General features: G+C 35.1%; 2 protein-coding genes across 4 annotated transcripts in view; one reads left to right on the plus strand and one right to left on the minus strand.

The window, feature by feature from the left end:
- Positions 1-3,877: 3,877 nt before the first annotated feature.
- On the plus strand, positions 3,878-8,670 carry nkx6.2 (NK6 homeobox 2). 2 transcript variants are annotated; one of them, XM_074646882.1, is made up of 4 exons: positions 3,878-4,283; positions 4,356-4,913; positions 7,091-7,263; positions 8,057-8,670. In XM_074646882.1, the coding sequence occupies exons 2-4, from the start codon at positions 4,460-4,462 to the stop codon at positions 8,309-8,311; spliced, it is 882 nt and encodes a 293-aa protein (XP_074502983.1). In that variant the 5' UTR covers positions 3,878-4,283; positions 4,356-4,459; the 3' UTR covers positions 8,312-8,670. The 2 variants fall into 2 exon arrangements, with proteins under 2 accessions (XP_074502983.1, XP_074502984.1); XM_074646883.1 differs by having other exon boundaries at positions 3,878-4,257.
- A 3,167-nt stretch (positions 8,671-11,837) lies between these two features.
- The window catches only part of inpp5a (inositol polyphosphate-5-phosphatase A), a 170,059-nt gene continuing 167,372 nt past the window's right edge, over positions 11,838-14,524 (minus strand). The window contains exons 15-16 of one of the 2 annotated variants that reach the window (XM_074646884.1): positions 14,032-14,068; positions 11,838-13,702 (exon numbers count right to left, since the gene is read on the minus strand). In XM_074646884.1, the coding sequence (XP_074502985.1) occupies positions 13,653-13,702; positions 14,032-14,068 (87 nt within the window). In that variant the 3' untranslated portion in view covers positions 11,838-13,652. Of the gene's footprint in view, positions 13,703-13,980; positions 14,069-14,524 lie in introns of both variants that reach the window. The other variant, XM_074646886.1, reaches the window with a different exon arrangement.

Here is a 14,524-nt window from a genome sequence, read left to right on the forward strand (position 1 = left end):
TAAAAGTGTCCCAGTTTATTTCCTGGTTGCAGTATATGTGAATGTCATCAGCTGACAGGAAGTACACATGGACCCTAGCTGTTGCCTAGAAATGCAATTCTGTTTCAAATTCGTCGCAATTCCGTCGTAATGCACTAAAACGGAGCGTTTCAGACAGAGCGTGAATACAGGTATATTCAGGCAGACAGTATGAGGAAAATAAAGTTGTTTTTTTAACATTATAGCATGTAAACATGTTCTAGTAGAAACACAAAATACAAGTATGAACCTGAAAATGAGCACGATATGGGACCTTTAACTCAAGTATCACATGATGATGAGCACTTTCATGTGTGTTAACAGGTGGACTCAAACTTAAAAAAAGGCCCATTAATGTTGGTTTCAGTTTGTGCCACTAGAGGACGCTCCTGGTCAAACTATACAGGCTTTCATTTTACTGTCCTGTGCATTGACTATAATTTACATGTTATCACATGTTTGAAAAGGGGTCCCAGTCCTTTTTCTTCGATTTGACTTCCAAATGGGTGTTTAAAAGGAAAGACTGTAGATGTACTGACAACAGTAAATAAATGTGTTAGCTGATTAAAATTGTGAAATACTATGTTTGCTTTTAAAATAATAATAATATTGTAAGTGGTTTTTTTGGGGGGGGGGGGGTGGTTTACATTTTCTGTAATTTATATTGTATTTATGTGTAATATTTTTAATGTTCATGATGATGGTTTTGATTGTTTTAGAGGACAGAGAGGTGCAGTGATGAAGCAGCTGAACGCCTCGGTGGCTCTGAGCAGATCTACTGGCTGCAACAAGCGTCTTTTTGTCCAAACATCTGCTTATCTTTTCTGTCACTGCTCTGTCAATTCCCCATTCGTGTCGAGGTTACACTCAGATAAGATTATCTTTACGCTGTTTATTAACCTATTTCCCTTCAATAGTGGGACAAAAGGCCTGCGGTATACGCACCATCAGCAGGCCAACAAGCCATTAATAAAAATCACAATAGAGTTTACCTTATAAATCAGCCTCATATGCATCTGGACTGCAACAGGTTCACATTTTAAATGAATAAATAATAATAAAATAAATATTAAGAATATATCGTAGCGCTTTTATTCGTCTTTGTCATTATTGTAGACTATCACTATTATTATTATTATTATTATTATTATTATTATTATTATTATTATTATTATTATTATTATTGTAAGTATCATTGTTATTCTTGTTGTTGTTATTCATATAATTTCACTAATGAATTACCATTTTATTATCTTTTAAAAAAAAATAAAATAATGCATAGTGTCAGTCAATATCTTGGTGTTTAATCGTAGAAATAAATGTTATTTTATTGGTTTAATATTTTTTTTCTTCCAATAATTATCTATCACGTTTTTTTTTTTACCCTCCATTCGTTTAGTGAGCACCACCACGTCTATTCGTGTAACAGATCTGAGTTTAAGAGTTTAAACTTTAAATTACTTGTGAATTTAGGAGATAAAAATTAATTCATTATGTTAAATTGCGATTATGGTTTAACAGTGACGGTCTGGCTGGCAGCTCCTCGTCTTTGGCGGCAGATGAACTGGAAAAAAGTGCCAATCTTTTTGCCATTGATCTCACACTGAGGTCAGCCAGTATAGCTGCTTTATTTAACTCACTCACATTTTACACAAACGAAGAGATTGAGTCAGCTTTGATTATAGCCTATAAGATATTTATTTTCAAAAAAAAATCTCCTCCTATGATCATTTTAGAAAGACTTTAAAACAAGGTAATAAAATGTATATGATCAGGGGGGAAATATAGGGGTATGAATTAGAAATAGAGGGGCCATTTGCAGAATTAGAAACCGTGTGTGTATATATACTGCATCATCCACTTCAACATGAAGAAATACAGTCAAAATTGTGAATCACCTCGCGTTGAAAAACCTTTTAAAATCCACAATCTTTCCTCGGTGAGCAAATGGGCAGCAAGGTGCATTTGCTGAAGCCTTTCAAATGCTAACGTGCAGAGAGCCATATTTCACTCTTACAACCTTCTCACATCTCCATAAAATATTACAGCACTCACAGTGATGACTGGAGGCTGCATGGGGCTTTTTCTCACGCACTTTCTACCACAGTTTGACTAAAAAAAACCAAAAAATTATCTCACTCTTATAATAAAAACCCACTGTCCTTTAAGGGTAACCCGCAAATTGCGAAATTTCCTTTAAAGAGTTTACTCTCTGTAATTCAGTTTTTTATATCTGCACTTGTTATAATCCACAAATACCTGATGGAAAAACATGAAATAACGTGAAATAATAGGGATGTTCAAGATGTTTCTAGGTAAAGTGAGTGTAATCTTTTAGGAAGGCAGATAACAACACAATCTGGAATAATTCAGTTTATTCTGACCTCATTTCCCAAAGTATACCGGGATCAATCACAACATAGTGTCTGGAGGAAATCAAAAAAAACATGCTGACTAGTTGAAAATCCCTTTCCGCATATCATATCAAACATATATATATAAAAAAAGTTAATAAAAAATAGTAAAAAGGTTTATTTTTTTGGTCTTTATATTTAATTTCCAGTCTCCAGACATTAGGAGTGAGTCCTTTAATATACTCACACAGTCTGCAGTAACAGCTTATAATGTAAATGTATATTCTTTGTCATATATGTGGAAACAATGATTTCCACGGTGTGAGACGCGTCATTAACAGCACCGCTAAAGAGCTTAATAGAGTGAGGCTGCTGGTGCGTTCATGGTCTCCTCCGACATCCTGGTTTCCCACAATCTCAAAGTCTTTAATGCTTTGAGAAACAATTAAATAGATTCAGTAAAGGATTAAGAGCAGTTAGGGCCTATAGTTTCTAGACACAGGTGTGGCCTTTTAATACAAGTATACAAATTATATTTAAAAAAATAAATTATACAACTTTTGTAGATAGATAGATAGATAGATAGTAACTTTATTGATCCCGAGGGAAATTCAAGTTACCAGCATCACAGTTCCATAGTGCAAAACATGTTAGTAAAAAGGCAGTTAAAAAAGTTAGTAGTGCAAAGTACAAAGTACAAAAAAATATACCAGATATAAAAACACAAGGAGATGAAGAAAAATGTTAAAACTGAATATAATGCAGGGAACAAGCTGTGATACAGGACTATTAAAAAAAGTGAATATAGTGCAGAAGAAAATTGTTGAAAAATGAATATAGTGCAGAAGAAAACTGTTGAAAAATGAATAAAGTGCAGAAGAGACTGTTAGAAAATTAATAAAGTGCAGAAGAGACTGTTAGAAAATGAACATAGTACAGGGTAACAACTGTGATACAGGACTATTAAAAAAAGTGAATATAGTGCAGAAGAAAATTGTTGAAAAATGAATATAGTGCAGAAAAGACTGTTAAAAAATGAATATAGTGCAGAAAAGACTGTTAAAAAACTGAATATAGTGCAGAAGAGACTGTTAAAAATGAATATAGTGCAGAAGAGACTGTTAAAAAATTAATATAGTGCAGAAGAGACTGTAAAAAATGAATATTGTGCAGGGTAACTCCAGTAGCTTAGTTTATGAAAGTGCAACTGTGTGCATTATTATCTGTCCTGCAGACCAGCTTGTCTGTATAGCCTATAGGTCTCAAAATAAAAAATCCTACTTTTACGTGCTCTGAAACGTCACTTGTCCACATGGATCCTCATCTATCATAAATAAATCCAGTCAATCCTGCAGAATAGAGTCGTTCATATATATATATTTTTAAGTAGATGCTGCTATTTCCGACAGCACATCAAGGCATCACCCCCAGTCCATCGAAGCCTCACACGTGTGAAGCAGAAGAGTTTCTGTCTCGTCCAATCAGCGCGCAGCTTCACTCAGCCTCCATCCAATGGGAATAGCTTGCCTGCAGGTGGCTGTGCTATTATCAGCGGGTCTCGCTTCACTCCGCAGACCTAGAAGAGTCAATTTATGGAAAGACAAGTCGAGCCCCTTTAATGGTTCCCATCAAAACCACTAAAAAGCATCATCAGAACCGCGAGGAATCCTGCAGAGGACGCATGAAACCTCCATCTCCTCACAGCTGACTGCGACCAAAACAAACATTTGTTGGCGACTCTTGCACAAAGAGAGAAGGAAAGAGTGCGCTTTTACGCAAAGTTTTTCCAACATTTCCAGAGCTTCTTCTTTCCTCTTCATCATCAGGATACTTTTTTTGCAGAAGAAGGCTGCAGAACTGTTTTTGAAGAAGAACCTGCAGAAGTGTTTCTTTGCAGAAAGCTGCAGAAGTGTTTTTGAAGAAGAACCTGCAGAAGTGTTTTTGCAGAAGAAGGTTGCAGAAGAAGTGTTTTTGCAGAAGAAGGTTGCAGAAGAAGTGTCTCCCTGACTCCCACCATTCTGCGCCTTTTTATTCCCTTATAATAATCTTTATTCTAAGAGAGTCTGGTGCGCGTTTCATGTCCACAAATGTTAGCGATCGGGCAGATGGAGGCTAACCGGCAGAGTGCGTTCGTCCTGGGCAGCACCCCGCTGGCAGCTCTGCATAACATGACCGAGATGAAGACGTCTCTGTTCCCGTACGCGCTGCAGCAGAGCCCGCTGGGTGGAGGTGGTGGAGGATTCAAGGCTCCGCAGCTCTCCTGTCTCACCGCCGCGCAGATGGGCACCCCGCACGGAATAAGCGACATCCTGGGCAGACCGATCACCGCGGCCGGACAGCTGCTCTCCGGCTTCCCGCGGATCAACGGGCTGACCAGCACGGCGGCCGCAGCAGCAGCAGCAGCCGGGATGTACTTCAGCCCGGCGATGACCCGCTACCACCCGAAGCCTCTCGCTGAGCTGCCGGGCAGAGCGCCCATCTTCTGGCCGGGAGTGATGCAGGGAGGGATGTCCTGGAGGGACCCGAGGATGCCCTGTCCTTGTAAGTCCAACTGGCTCTTAACTTGGCTGTCTTGTTTGGGCTCTTTTAGGGGTAGTTTTGAATTGTTTAAATACAGAAACATCCAGAGTTATGATGCTTGTCTTGTGATTTTCGGCCTGTCACAAACACACATTAACAATAATAACTAAATATATTATAATGAATATTATAAGGGATCATTATGTCATATCATCATCATATCATACACCATAAAGGCTATACTTTCGAGCATCACATACACTAAAAGTTCCCTAATAGAAATTATAATGTGATACTTGTCAGGACTTAAACTTAAAAAATATAACAATGATATTAGAACTATAATAGTAACCTACTATTCAGAAAAATCCAGAGTTATGATGCTTGTGATTTTTGGCCTGTCACAAACACACATTAACAATAATAACTATTTCAGCTAATATAAATCTATTATAATGAATATTATAAGGGATCATTATGGTAACTGGAAGTTCCTAATAGAACAATAAATTATAATATGATACCACACATTAACAAAAATAACTATTTTACGCACAGCTAATCTAAATCTTTTTTAAAAAATTTTATTTAACCTTTATTTAACCAGGATTAAAAACTCATTGAGATTAAAAATCTCTTTTCCAAGAGTGTCCTGGCCAAGATAGGCAGCACCACAGTTGCACGGTTGTATACATAAAACAAACATAACAATTGAAAACGAAGACAAAGAGTAAATTTCCAAATCATAAGGTATCAAATAAACATTCATCAACATTCAAAAATCTATTATAATGAATATTATAAGGGATCATTATTGTCACCACACTTTCGAGCATCACATAGAAGTCCCTAATAGAAATGATAATGTGATACTTGGCAGGACTTAAACTTGAAAAATAACAATGATATTAAAACTATAATAGTAGCCTACCTATAGTAAATTGTTTGGCAATAAATTCACCATGTACTTCAGACACACTAATTGTTTAAATTCAGAAAAATCCAGAGTTTATGATGCTTGTCTTGTGATTTCCTGTCACAAACACACATTAACAAAAATAACTATTTAATCATCACAGCTAATCTAAATCTATTATAATGAATATTATAAGGGATCAATATGGTCACTGGAAGTTCCTAACAGAACAATAAATTATAATGTGACACTTAAACTGTGAGGACTTAAACTTAAAAATAATATTAAAACTATAACAGTAGCCTATCTATTGTAAATTGTTAAGCAATAAATTCACCATCAGACACACTTAGAGGGGCGTTTTAGGAACATTTGAGGCTCATTTTGAGTTAACTTACGATGCTTGTTTTGTGATTTTCAGCCTGTCACAAACACATTAACAAAAATAATTAAATCTATTATAATGAATATTATAAGGGATCATTATGGTCACCATAAAGGCTATACTTCTGAGCATCACATAGACGTTCCTAATAGAACAATAAATGATAATGTGATATTTGTCAGGACTTAAACTTAAAAAAAATAACAATGATATTAAAACTATAATAGCAATTTATCATAAATGTATCATAAATTGTTTGGCAATAAATTCACCATCAGACACACTTATAGGGGCGTTTTTAAGGAATATTTGAGGCTCATTTTGGATTCATTTTGTTTCTTGTTTGGTGCTCTTTTATAGGGGTTTAATACATTCTTTGGCTTTTGAATGTACTTGAATTGTGATTACTAATTGGCCTTTTTATAATGCTCATTATAACAGTCTTTTACTCATGGATTTTTATCTTGGTCTCTGTCTGTGGATGTGTGTGATTTTGTTGTCTGCTCTGTTGACCTGTTTTTTATTCTGCCTATGTCTGTAAAGCACTTTGGTCAGCTCATGTTGTTTTAAATCTGCTATAGAAATACATTTGACTTGACTTACTTGTTTAAATTCAGAAAAATCCATAGTTATGATGCTTGTCTTGTGATTTCCTGTCACAAACACACAACTATTTAATCATCACAGCTAATCTAAATCTATTATAATAAATATTATAAGGGATCATTATGGTCACTAGCCTACCTATTGTAAATTGTTTGGCAATAAATTCACCATCAGACACACTTATAGGGGCTTTTTTAGGAATATTTGAGGCTCATTTTGGATTCATTTTTGCAGGTTTTTATCAATATAAACAGTTGTCTAAATGTCCAATTTGGGTTTCTTTTTTTCCAGCTCAAGCTAATATGATGTTGGACAAGGATGGAAAGAAGAAACACTCCAGACCAACCTTTTCAGGACAGCAGATTTTTGCACTGGAAAAAACCTTCGAGCAGACTAAATACCTGGCTGGTCCAGAGAGAGCCAGGCTGGCTTACTCTCTAGGGATGACCGAGAGTCAAGTCAAGGTAAAAACATGCACATGTTCTTTTTTGGCAAATGTGGAAAAATATTATTTAGTCACTTTTCCTCTGAAATCTGTGAAATCCCACTTTTGTCTGCACATTCATTTGTGGTCAATTAACATGATACAACCTATATTATTCAATTATTATTATTTATATGAATGTTATTATTAGTTGCTATTGTTATTAATTTAGTGCATCCACATGTTGTGATTAATTTAAAGGTCCCATATTGTAAAAAGTGAGATTTTCCCTTCTGTTATATTATAAAGCAGGTTTAGGTGCTATATCAATACTGTTAAACTATCAAAACGCTCAATACACAGAGAAATACACCGTTATCAGAAATTGTGTGTTTGAAACAAGCCGTTAGGATTTCTGTACATTTGTGATGTCACAAATGTACAATATTTAGACCATTACGCGTTTTTAAACATAAACATTCTAAATGTGTCCCAGTTTATTTCCTGTTGCAGTGGATTTTAATAACATCAGCTGACAGGAAGTAAACATGGACCCAAACTGTTGCCTAGCAACGCAATTCCGTTGAAATGCGCTAAAACAGAGCGTTTGAGACAGAGGGTGAATACAGGTATATTCAGGCAGATAGTATGAGGAAAATAAAGTTGTTTTTTTAACATTACAGCATGTAAACATGTTCTAGTAGAAACATAAAATACAAGTATGAACTTGAAAATGAACATGATATGGGACCTTTAATGCATAATTTCTGTTTATTCCTTGTTCATTTCTGGACCTGTTGAGCATCTCTGTGCGCATCTTTCTCCATCAACAGGTTTGGTTTCAGAACAGAAGAACCAAATGGAGGAAGAGACACGCTGCTGAAATGGCCACAGCCAAGAAGAAGCACGACTCTGAGACGGAGAAGATGAAGGAGAGCTCGGACAACGAGGACGACGACGAGTACAACAAACCACTGGACCCAAACTCAGACGACGAGAAAATCACGAGACTGTTGAAAAAGCACAAGGCCTCCTCCAACAACCTGGCTCTGATCAGCCCCTGCAGTAACAGCTCGGACACCTTGTGATGCCTTTCCACCTGACACTATACGAACATGCGCCTGATGGGATGGCATTGTGCGTAATGCGTAAAAACCCAAATGTGTGCCAAGAAAAAGACGCGCACACCAAAACGTGGTGAGCGCATTTGGTTGCATCAGACTCTGTGAGATATAATAACTCCTGTCAGAAACTGAACTTTCTTCAAGAACTCTGTCATGTCAATTGAAAGAAAGGACAAAAAAAAAAATATTGGGATAGGAAATTAGTTTTGGCGACGCAAAATCAGTTTTTACGCATACAAACTGGAGTTTAAAAAATGTAAAACAAAATATTATATCCACACAATCCGGATCAGTGTTGGGCTCATTATTATAGTGTGACTTTTATTATTCCACAGGCAATGCTTTTACTGGTGCAAGTATAATTCATGATACACCTCTTTAAGATTAGCAGAAAAAAAGCAGAGCGAAATTTAAAAAATTGTCTACAGGTTCAACTTTTTATTTTATTTTTTTCAATAAGGCATCCAAACAAGTTACATAAAGAAGTAAATATTCTAGACAGCATTATTAGCATATTATTATAGAAAATAATAATAATAATTATTATAATTATTATAATAATATTATTATATAATATATTATTATTATAATATTATTATAATTATATTAATATTATAATATTATTATAATAATAATAATAATTATTATTATTATAAGCAGCTGTTGATGATTTTTTTTACAAATCAAAGCAGAAAATGTCACAAAAAAGTCAGTTTGTTTTAATAATTGATGTTTTTTATTTTGCAGTCATCTTTTTTTTCCCAACTCAGGATTACTGAATTCTTTTGGGCCTTTTTGTGGTTTTCTGTGTTGTTGACCAGCAAAATGGACCCTTTGAGGTCATTATTAATTAACTGAAGAAACTTATAATTATTTTTATTTAAAATAGTTGGTGTAAATAGTTTGGAGATCCTTGCAAGAAGTGCTCCCTCTCTGTCTATCAGATGGTACTACACAGTTTGTTTTTTAGCAGCCTGTGTCACCTTTACGAGCCAAGTAATGAGACCATTGAATGTTCTTCTTAATTGGGTTTCTCATATTTTCACCTAAGGAAAAAAAAAACATTATTGCCAGTCTTCTTTTTTTTTCATTCTGAAGTAAAGAATGAATAATTTTTTAGATAACAAAACTGATTTATTATGAGCATCCAACTCTGATCCGGATCCCAGACGCATGTTTAAAGCTGCTTCTAAAGCTCCATGCAGTTTAACCATGCAGGGTTTCCACTGTTGTTCCTAAAAGATGGGAGAATAAAACTGTTTCGAGGGGGTTGCAGGTTTGAGATGAATGAATGATTTGTGCTGTAGCCTAAAGATGAAAATGTACGTGAGATTGTATATATTTTTTACTGAATAAGTTATGTTCAACCAGTGGAGACGTGGACGCGCTTATTATTCCCATCAGATATAAAAACCTGCTGCAAAGGGTTTTTTCGTCGCCCCCTTTTTTTTTTTTTTTCCTCCTCCACACAAAATGTATAAACTGCTGTAAATAATCACTGTAAAAGGACAAGCTTTGTTTTAACGATTTCACTTTTTTGTTTTTGATTTCATTTTGAGAAGAAAGTTTTGACCTCATCACACTGCAGGAGAGATGGAGAGAAAACTGGACCTATCGTTTATATGTTGGAATTAAAAGAGAGAGTATTATTGCTTCCGGGAAGGTTATAGGAAGAAAAAAAACACACTTTGTATTATGAATAAATTATTTAACAAGCATTTTTTTGTTTTATTATGGGTTTTTGTTTTAATGTATGGGCCTAATATAAATTAAAGATAAATTCATGACTATCAATAATTGAATTTCATTATTATTGGCAACGATGAAGTTTTTAGAGGATTTATGCTGATTTAATTTGAGAATGATTTATGTTTTTAGAAAAGTCTGAAGTGGAAAAAAGAACTTATTAGTACTATTATTATTATTATTATTATTATTATTATTATTAACAATAATAATAATAATAATAATAATAATAGTAATGTCACAATGCATTTGATTTATTTAGTGTATTTTTCAAAAATAATAATTGTTTACTAAAAAGCAAAGCGAAATTAAAAAATTGTCTACAGGTTCAACTTTTATTTAAATTTTTCAATAAGGCATCCAAACAAGTTACATAAAGAAAGAAGTAAATATTCTAGACAGCATTATTAGCATATTATTATAGCAAATGCTCAATTATAATAATAATAATAATTATTATTATTATAGGCAGCTGTTGATTTCTTTTTTACAAATCAAAGCAGAAAATGTCACTTAAAAGTCTTAAAAGGTTTTAATATTTGATGTTTTTATTTTGCAGTCATCTTATTTTATTTCCTAACTCAGGATTACTGAATTCTTTTTGGCCTTTTTGTGGTTTTCTGTGGTGTTGACCAGCAAAATGGCCCATTGAGGTCATTATTAATTAACTGAAGAAACTTATAATTTTTATAATAGTTGGTGTAAATAGTGTGCAGATCCTTGCATGAAGTGCTCACTCTCTGTCTATCAGATGGTACTACACAGTTTGTTTTTTAATATCAATGGGAGCTTTTCTCCAAAGTCTGTTCTGGATTCAGCCAATCAGAAATTAGCAGTCATAAAATTAAATCACACTCAGGAATCATTTATAAACAAATGATAAATATCAGCAACAGGTAATGAGGCTCTGAATTAAATGATTCATAAAGAATTAGTGGCCTAAAGATACAATTTAAATGTCCCTTTTTGTTTACAGACATCCTATTGGCTGACAGTCCAACAGCACAGGCGTATAAAGATTGATTTATAGTGACTTTATTGCATTATTTTTCTTTTAAAAACTTTCTTTTGGTGTGATTTAAGTTTCCTTTATAGTTTATAAAATATAAAGGAGTTTGTATAGGTTAAGGTTATTGTTGAAATTCGGAATAGTTCAGAATAGTTTAATTTTCGGGAAGGTTTAGTATTGAATAAGGTGCTCAAAAAGTATTTTTTTTTTATTTCCATTATGCACTTAAATTGCACAACCATCTTATAATGCATTTATTTGATCTATTTCCTATTGTAATGTCTCTCGCTACTTATTTCTATTTAATTTACTTCAGCCTGGATCAAATTGTCCGATAAAGGGCTCAAAGATTGCACATTTCAATAAGTATTTCCTTAACTCAGCAAAATTATAATAAATACAAAACGTTTTGCGGGAATATTACTGATAGCAACGCACAATATAAAATATAAATATCCTAAATAAAGTCGATATTCTGACTAGTAATATCATTTTTCGTTGGGTGTCTGGTCGGAGGCCCATTTTAAGCCAATTAAAGCTGCTGTCACAGTGCAACTCCCTGAAGAAAAACGAGCAGAGGAAAACGTGTAATTCTCATCCACACTGCTGTAATAATCTACTGATAATACACTGATGATCTGGAGGAAGGCTAATTGATGAAGACCTCTTCACGAGGAGCTCTTATTGTGTATTAAGGAGGTAGAAATGAGTGAAGTAATGAGGACAAACAGCCGCTGAGCTCTAATGGTTTTTTATTGCTTGAGAACTGCATCACCTACAGTAGAGAGGCCAGGCCGTCTGGAGGAAGGAGGCTATAGAATAAAATCTCTATCTGCTTTTTTATAAGATGGAGTGAAGAGAAAACTGCGGCTTATGCTCCTACAGGATGCTCACAATGACCAGCAGGAACAAAAACAAGCGGGCTTTTTTTTTTTTACAAAAAACAAAATCCTACAAACCAAAATCACACAAGACAACATAAATTCTGCAGCAGGCACAAAATCATTTCCATTTGCTGTGATTTAGATGAAAAAAAAATCACTCTCTAATCAATCTGACGGCTTCACACAGTCTGAATCTGTAGTGTAGTAAATGAAATCGATAAAAAAAAAAGAAATAGCCTCTTTAATGCTCAAATTATTCGCAATGAAGGCTGAAGGCTACACACACACACACACACACACACAATAAAACAAATAAAAATAAAAATCTTCCTGCTTTTCCCCCCAGCATTTAGAGTTTCTCTCTAGTTTTTTTTTTTTTTTTAAAACATTACACAATCAATACCTTTTACCATCTGACTTATTTATAACTCTTATACACTTCATTTATGTGTAGGATTACTTGGCACCATAATGCAGTAACAAAAAATTGACAAAAAAACAAAAACATTTTTAAGGATACCCAAGCCTATCTAAAATATCACATTCAGAACCATAATATTATAGAAATAAGTTAGAGTAAGAATAATAATGAAATAACGTGAGAGAGTGCTATATATATGAAACATTATCTTATATACTTGCATGGTCTATGGCACTGCTTAAAACATTCTTGGATAGGCAATAAATCACTGAACAGCTCCTCTCTCTCCTCTTGCTGCTGACTATTCAAAGGTCACTGTGGCTGCAGGAACAGCCAGCAGTCACTCCGTCTGTCTGTCTGTCTGTCTGTCTGCACAACTTCAGCATAAACATTTTGGTAAGAATTATAAATTATCTCTTTAAAAAGTACAGTATATAAAATGAACTGATGTGTCAGGCATGGCAGTGTGTTGTGCACACAACAACTCAAAAACAAAAATGTATACATATATATATATATATATACTGTATGTATAAATTGTTGAAATAAACAGAAACTTTCTATCTATTCCAACAAAGGGACCACAAAGTTTGGTCAGAAAAAAGCACTAAAACCATCAACAACTCTATGTTATAACTGTCCAATGTACAAATAAACCTAACAATATAGATATACAACTTTTTTTGCATTGCACTTTTCTTTTCTTAAAACACCTTACATACTGTGTGGAAAGTAGCTTCTATACATAGAGAGCATACCTAAAAATGGCAAGTACGGTGTCTAAAAGGATGTAGTAGGACTGATTTCAATTAGAGTTTTGGCAACGAGGCTGTGGCAGGGAAAAGAGTCGTCCGTCCGTCCGTCCGTCCGTCCGTCCGTCTGTCCGTCTGTCTGTCTGTCTGTCTGTGCGTCCTTTTTCTTTTTCTTCTTCTCTGGGGAATGGGGGTTGCATGGCAACAGTGAGGTCAGCGATGTGTGTCTTGTCTGGAGCCGGGCCCTCGGGTGCTCGTCCACATCTCAACAAGTGTTTTATGGAGAGAAAACGGCTGCGTTTTCGTATGGATGAGGTGTCAGGACAACTGCAGCTGGTCAGCACTGCTGAAAAACTTCGTCTTCAGTGTACGCTTGTGCAAAGTGTGTGTGTGTGTGTGTGTGTGTGTGTGTGTGTGTGTGTGTGTGTGTGTGTGTGTGTGTTTGTGTGCATGCATGTGGGTGTGTGTGTTTCTTTCTTTCTCTGGTGTTTTCTCACAGAGGCGCTTCACGGAATATCTTCTCCCCCCTTTGGCAACACTTCCCTGTCATGAGAAAAAAATTGATTCATAAATACCAAGCATTCATTTCAATCAAATAAAAATATTACCCACTTTTTTCTGTTTAAAAGTTAAAGCACAAGATGCAGTAAGTTTGTAAGTAAATGTCTTAAAATGACTGAAGCATTTTAATCATTTCATGATGTCTTGTTTTTTTGTTATAAAACTCTTCAAACCATTAGTTCAAAGTAATGAAAAATCAAGCAAATCAAAGCAAACAACAGCAACAATGGGAAGAATTATAAGAAAAAATTAATATTTACCACGACATCACTGCACCACACAACACTTGTGCTTATTTGCATTAGGTTTACCTGCCCCCGCTGTTATTCGGAAGGACAGGAAGACGGGCTGGCAGGGGGACAGAGACAAAAAGAAAACAGAGTTTTTATGAACGCTCTCTGGGACCTGTTAAAACTCTTTCCCTCTCTGACACACAGGTTAAACTCACATACCATGCACTGGGCATTTTTGGGCCCGTGTGCTAACTACATTGGACATTTTTTAAACATAGCCAGCTGTGATTTTAGCAGTAGTGTGTGGCTGGGAGGTGAGGGCCGCTGCAGTATCCGTCAGTGTGCTCAGGTCACCTCACACACACACACTACTGTCTATGGCACACTGAGTATTGATGAAAGACCTGACTTAAGGCGCCTCTCTTTCAGCGGAAGACCTTCTGTCTGACACCGCGGAGACTGGAGAGACGGTGTTAAACACTTTCTATACAGTCAGCTTTAAAAACATCCTCTGACTTTCTCGCTCCACTTCTTTAAGTTGTTCCTTAAATATACTGCTCAAATAAGTGGT

The sequence above is a fragment of the Sebastes fasciatus genome, chromosome 9 (assembly GCF_043250625.1).
Source record: "Sebastes fasciatus isolate fSebFas1 chromosome 9, fSebFas1.pri, whole genome shotgun sequence".
NCBI lineage: Eukaryota > Metazoa > Chordata > Actinopteri > Perciformes > Sebastidae > Sebastes > Sebastes fasciatus.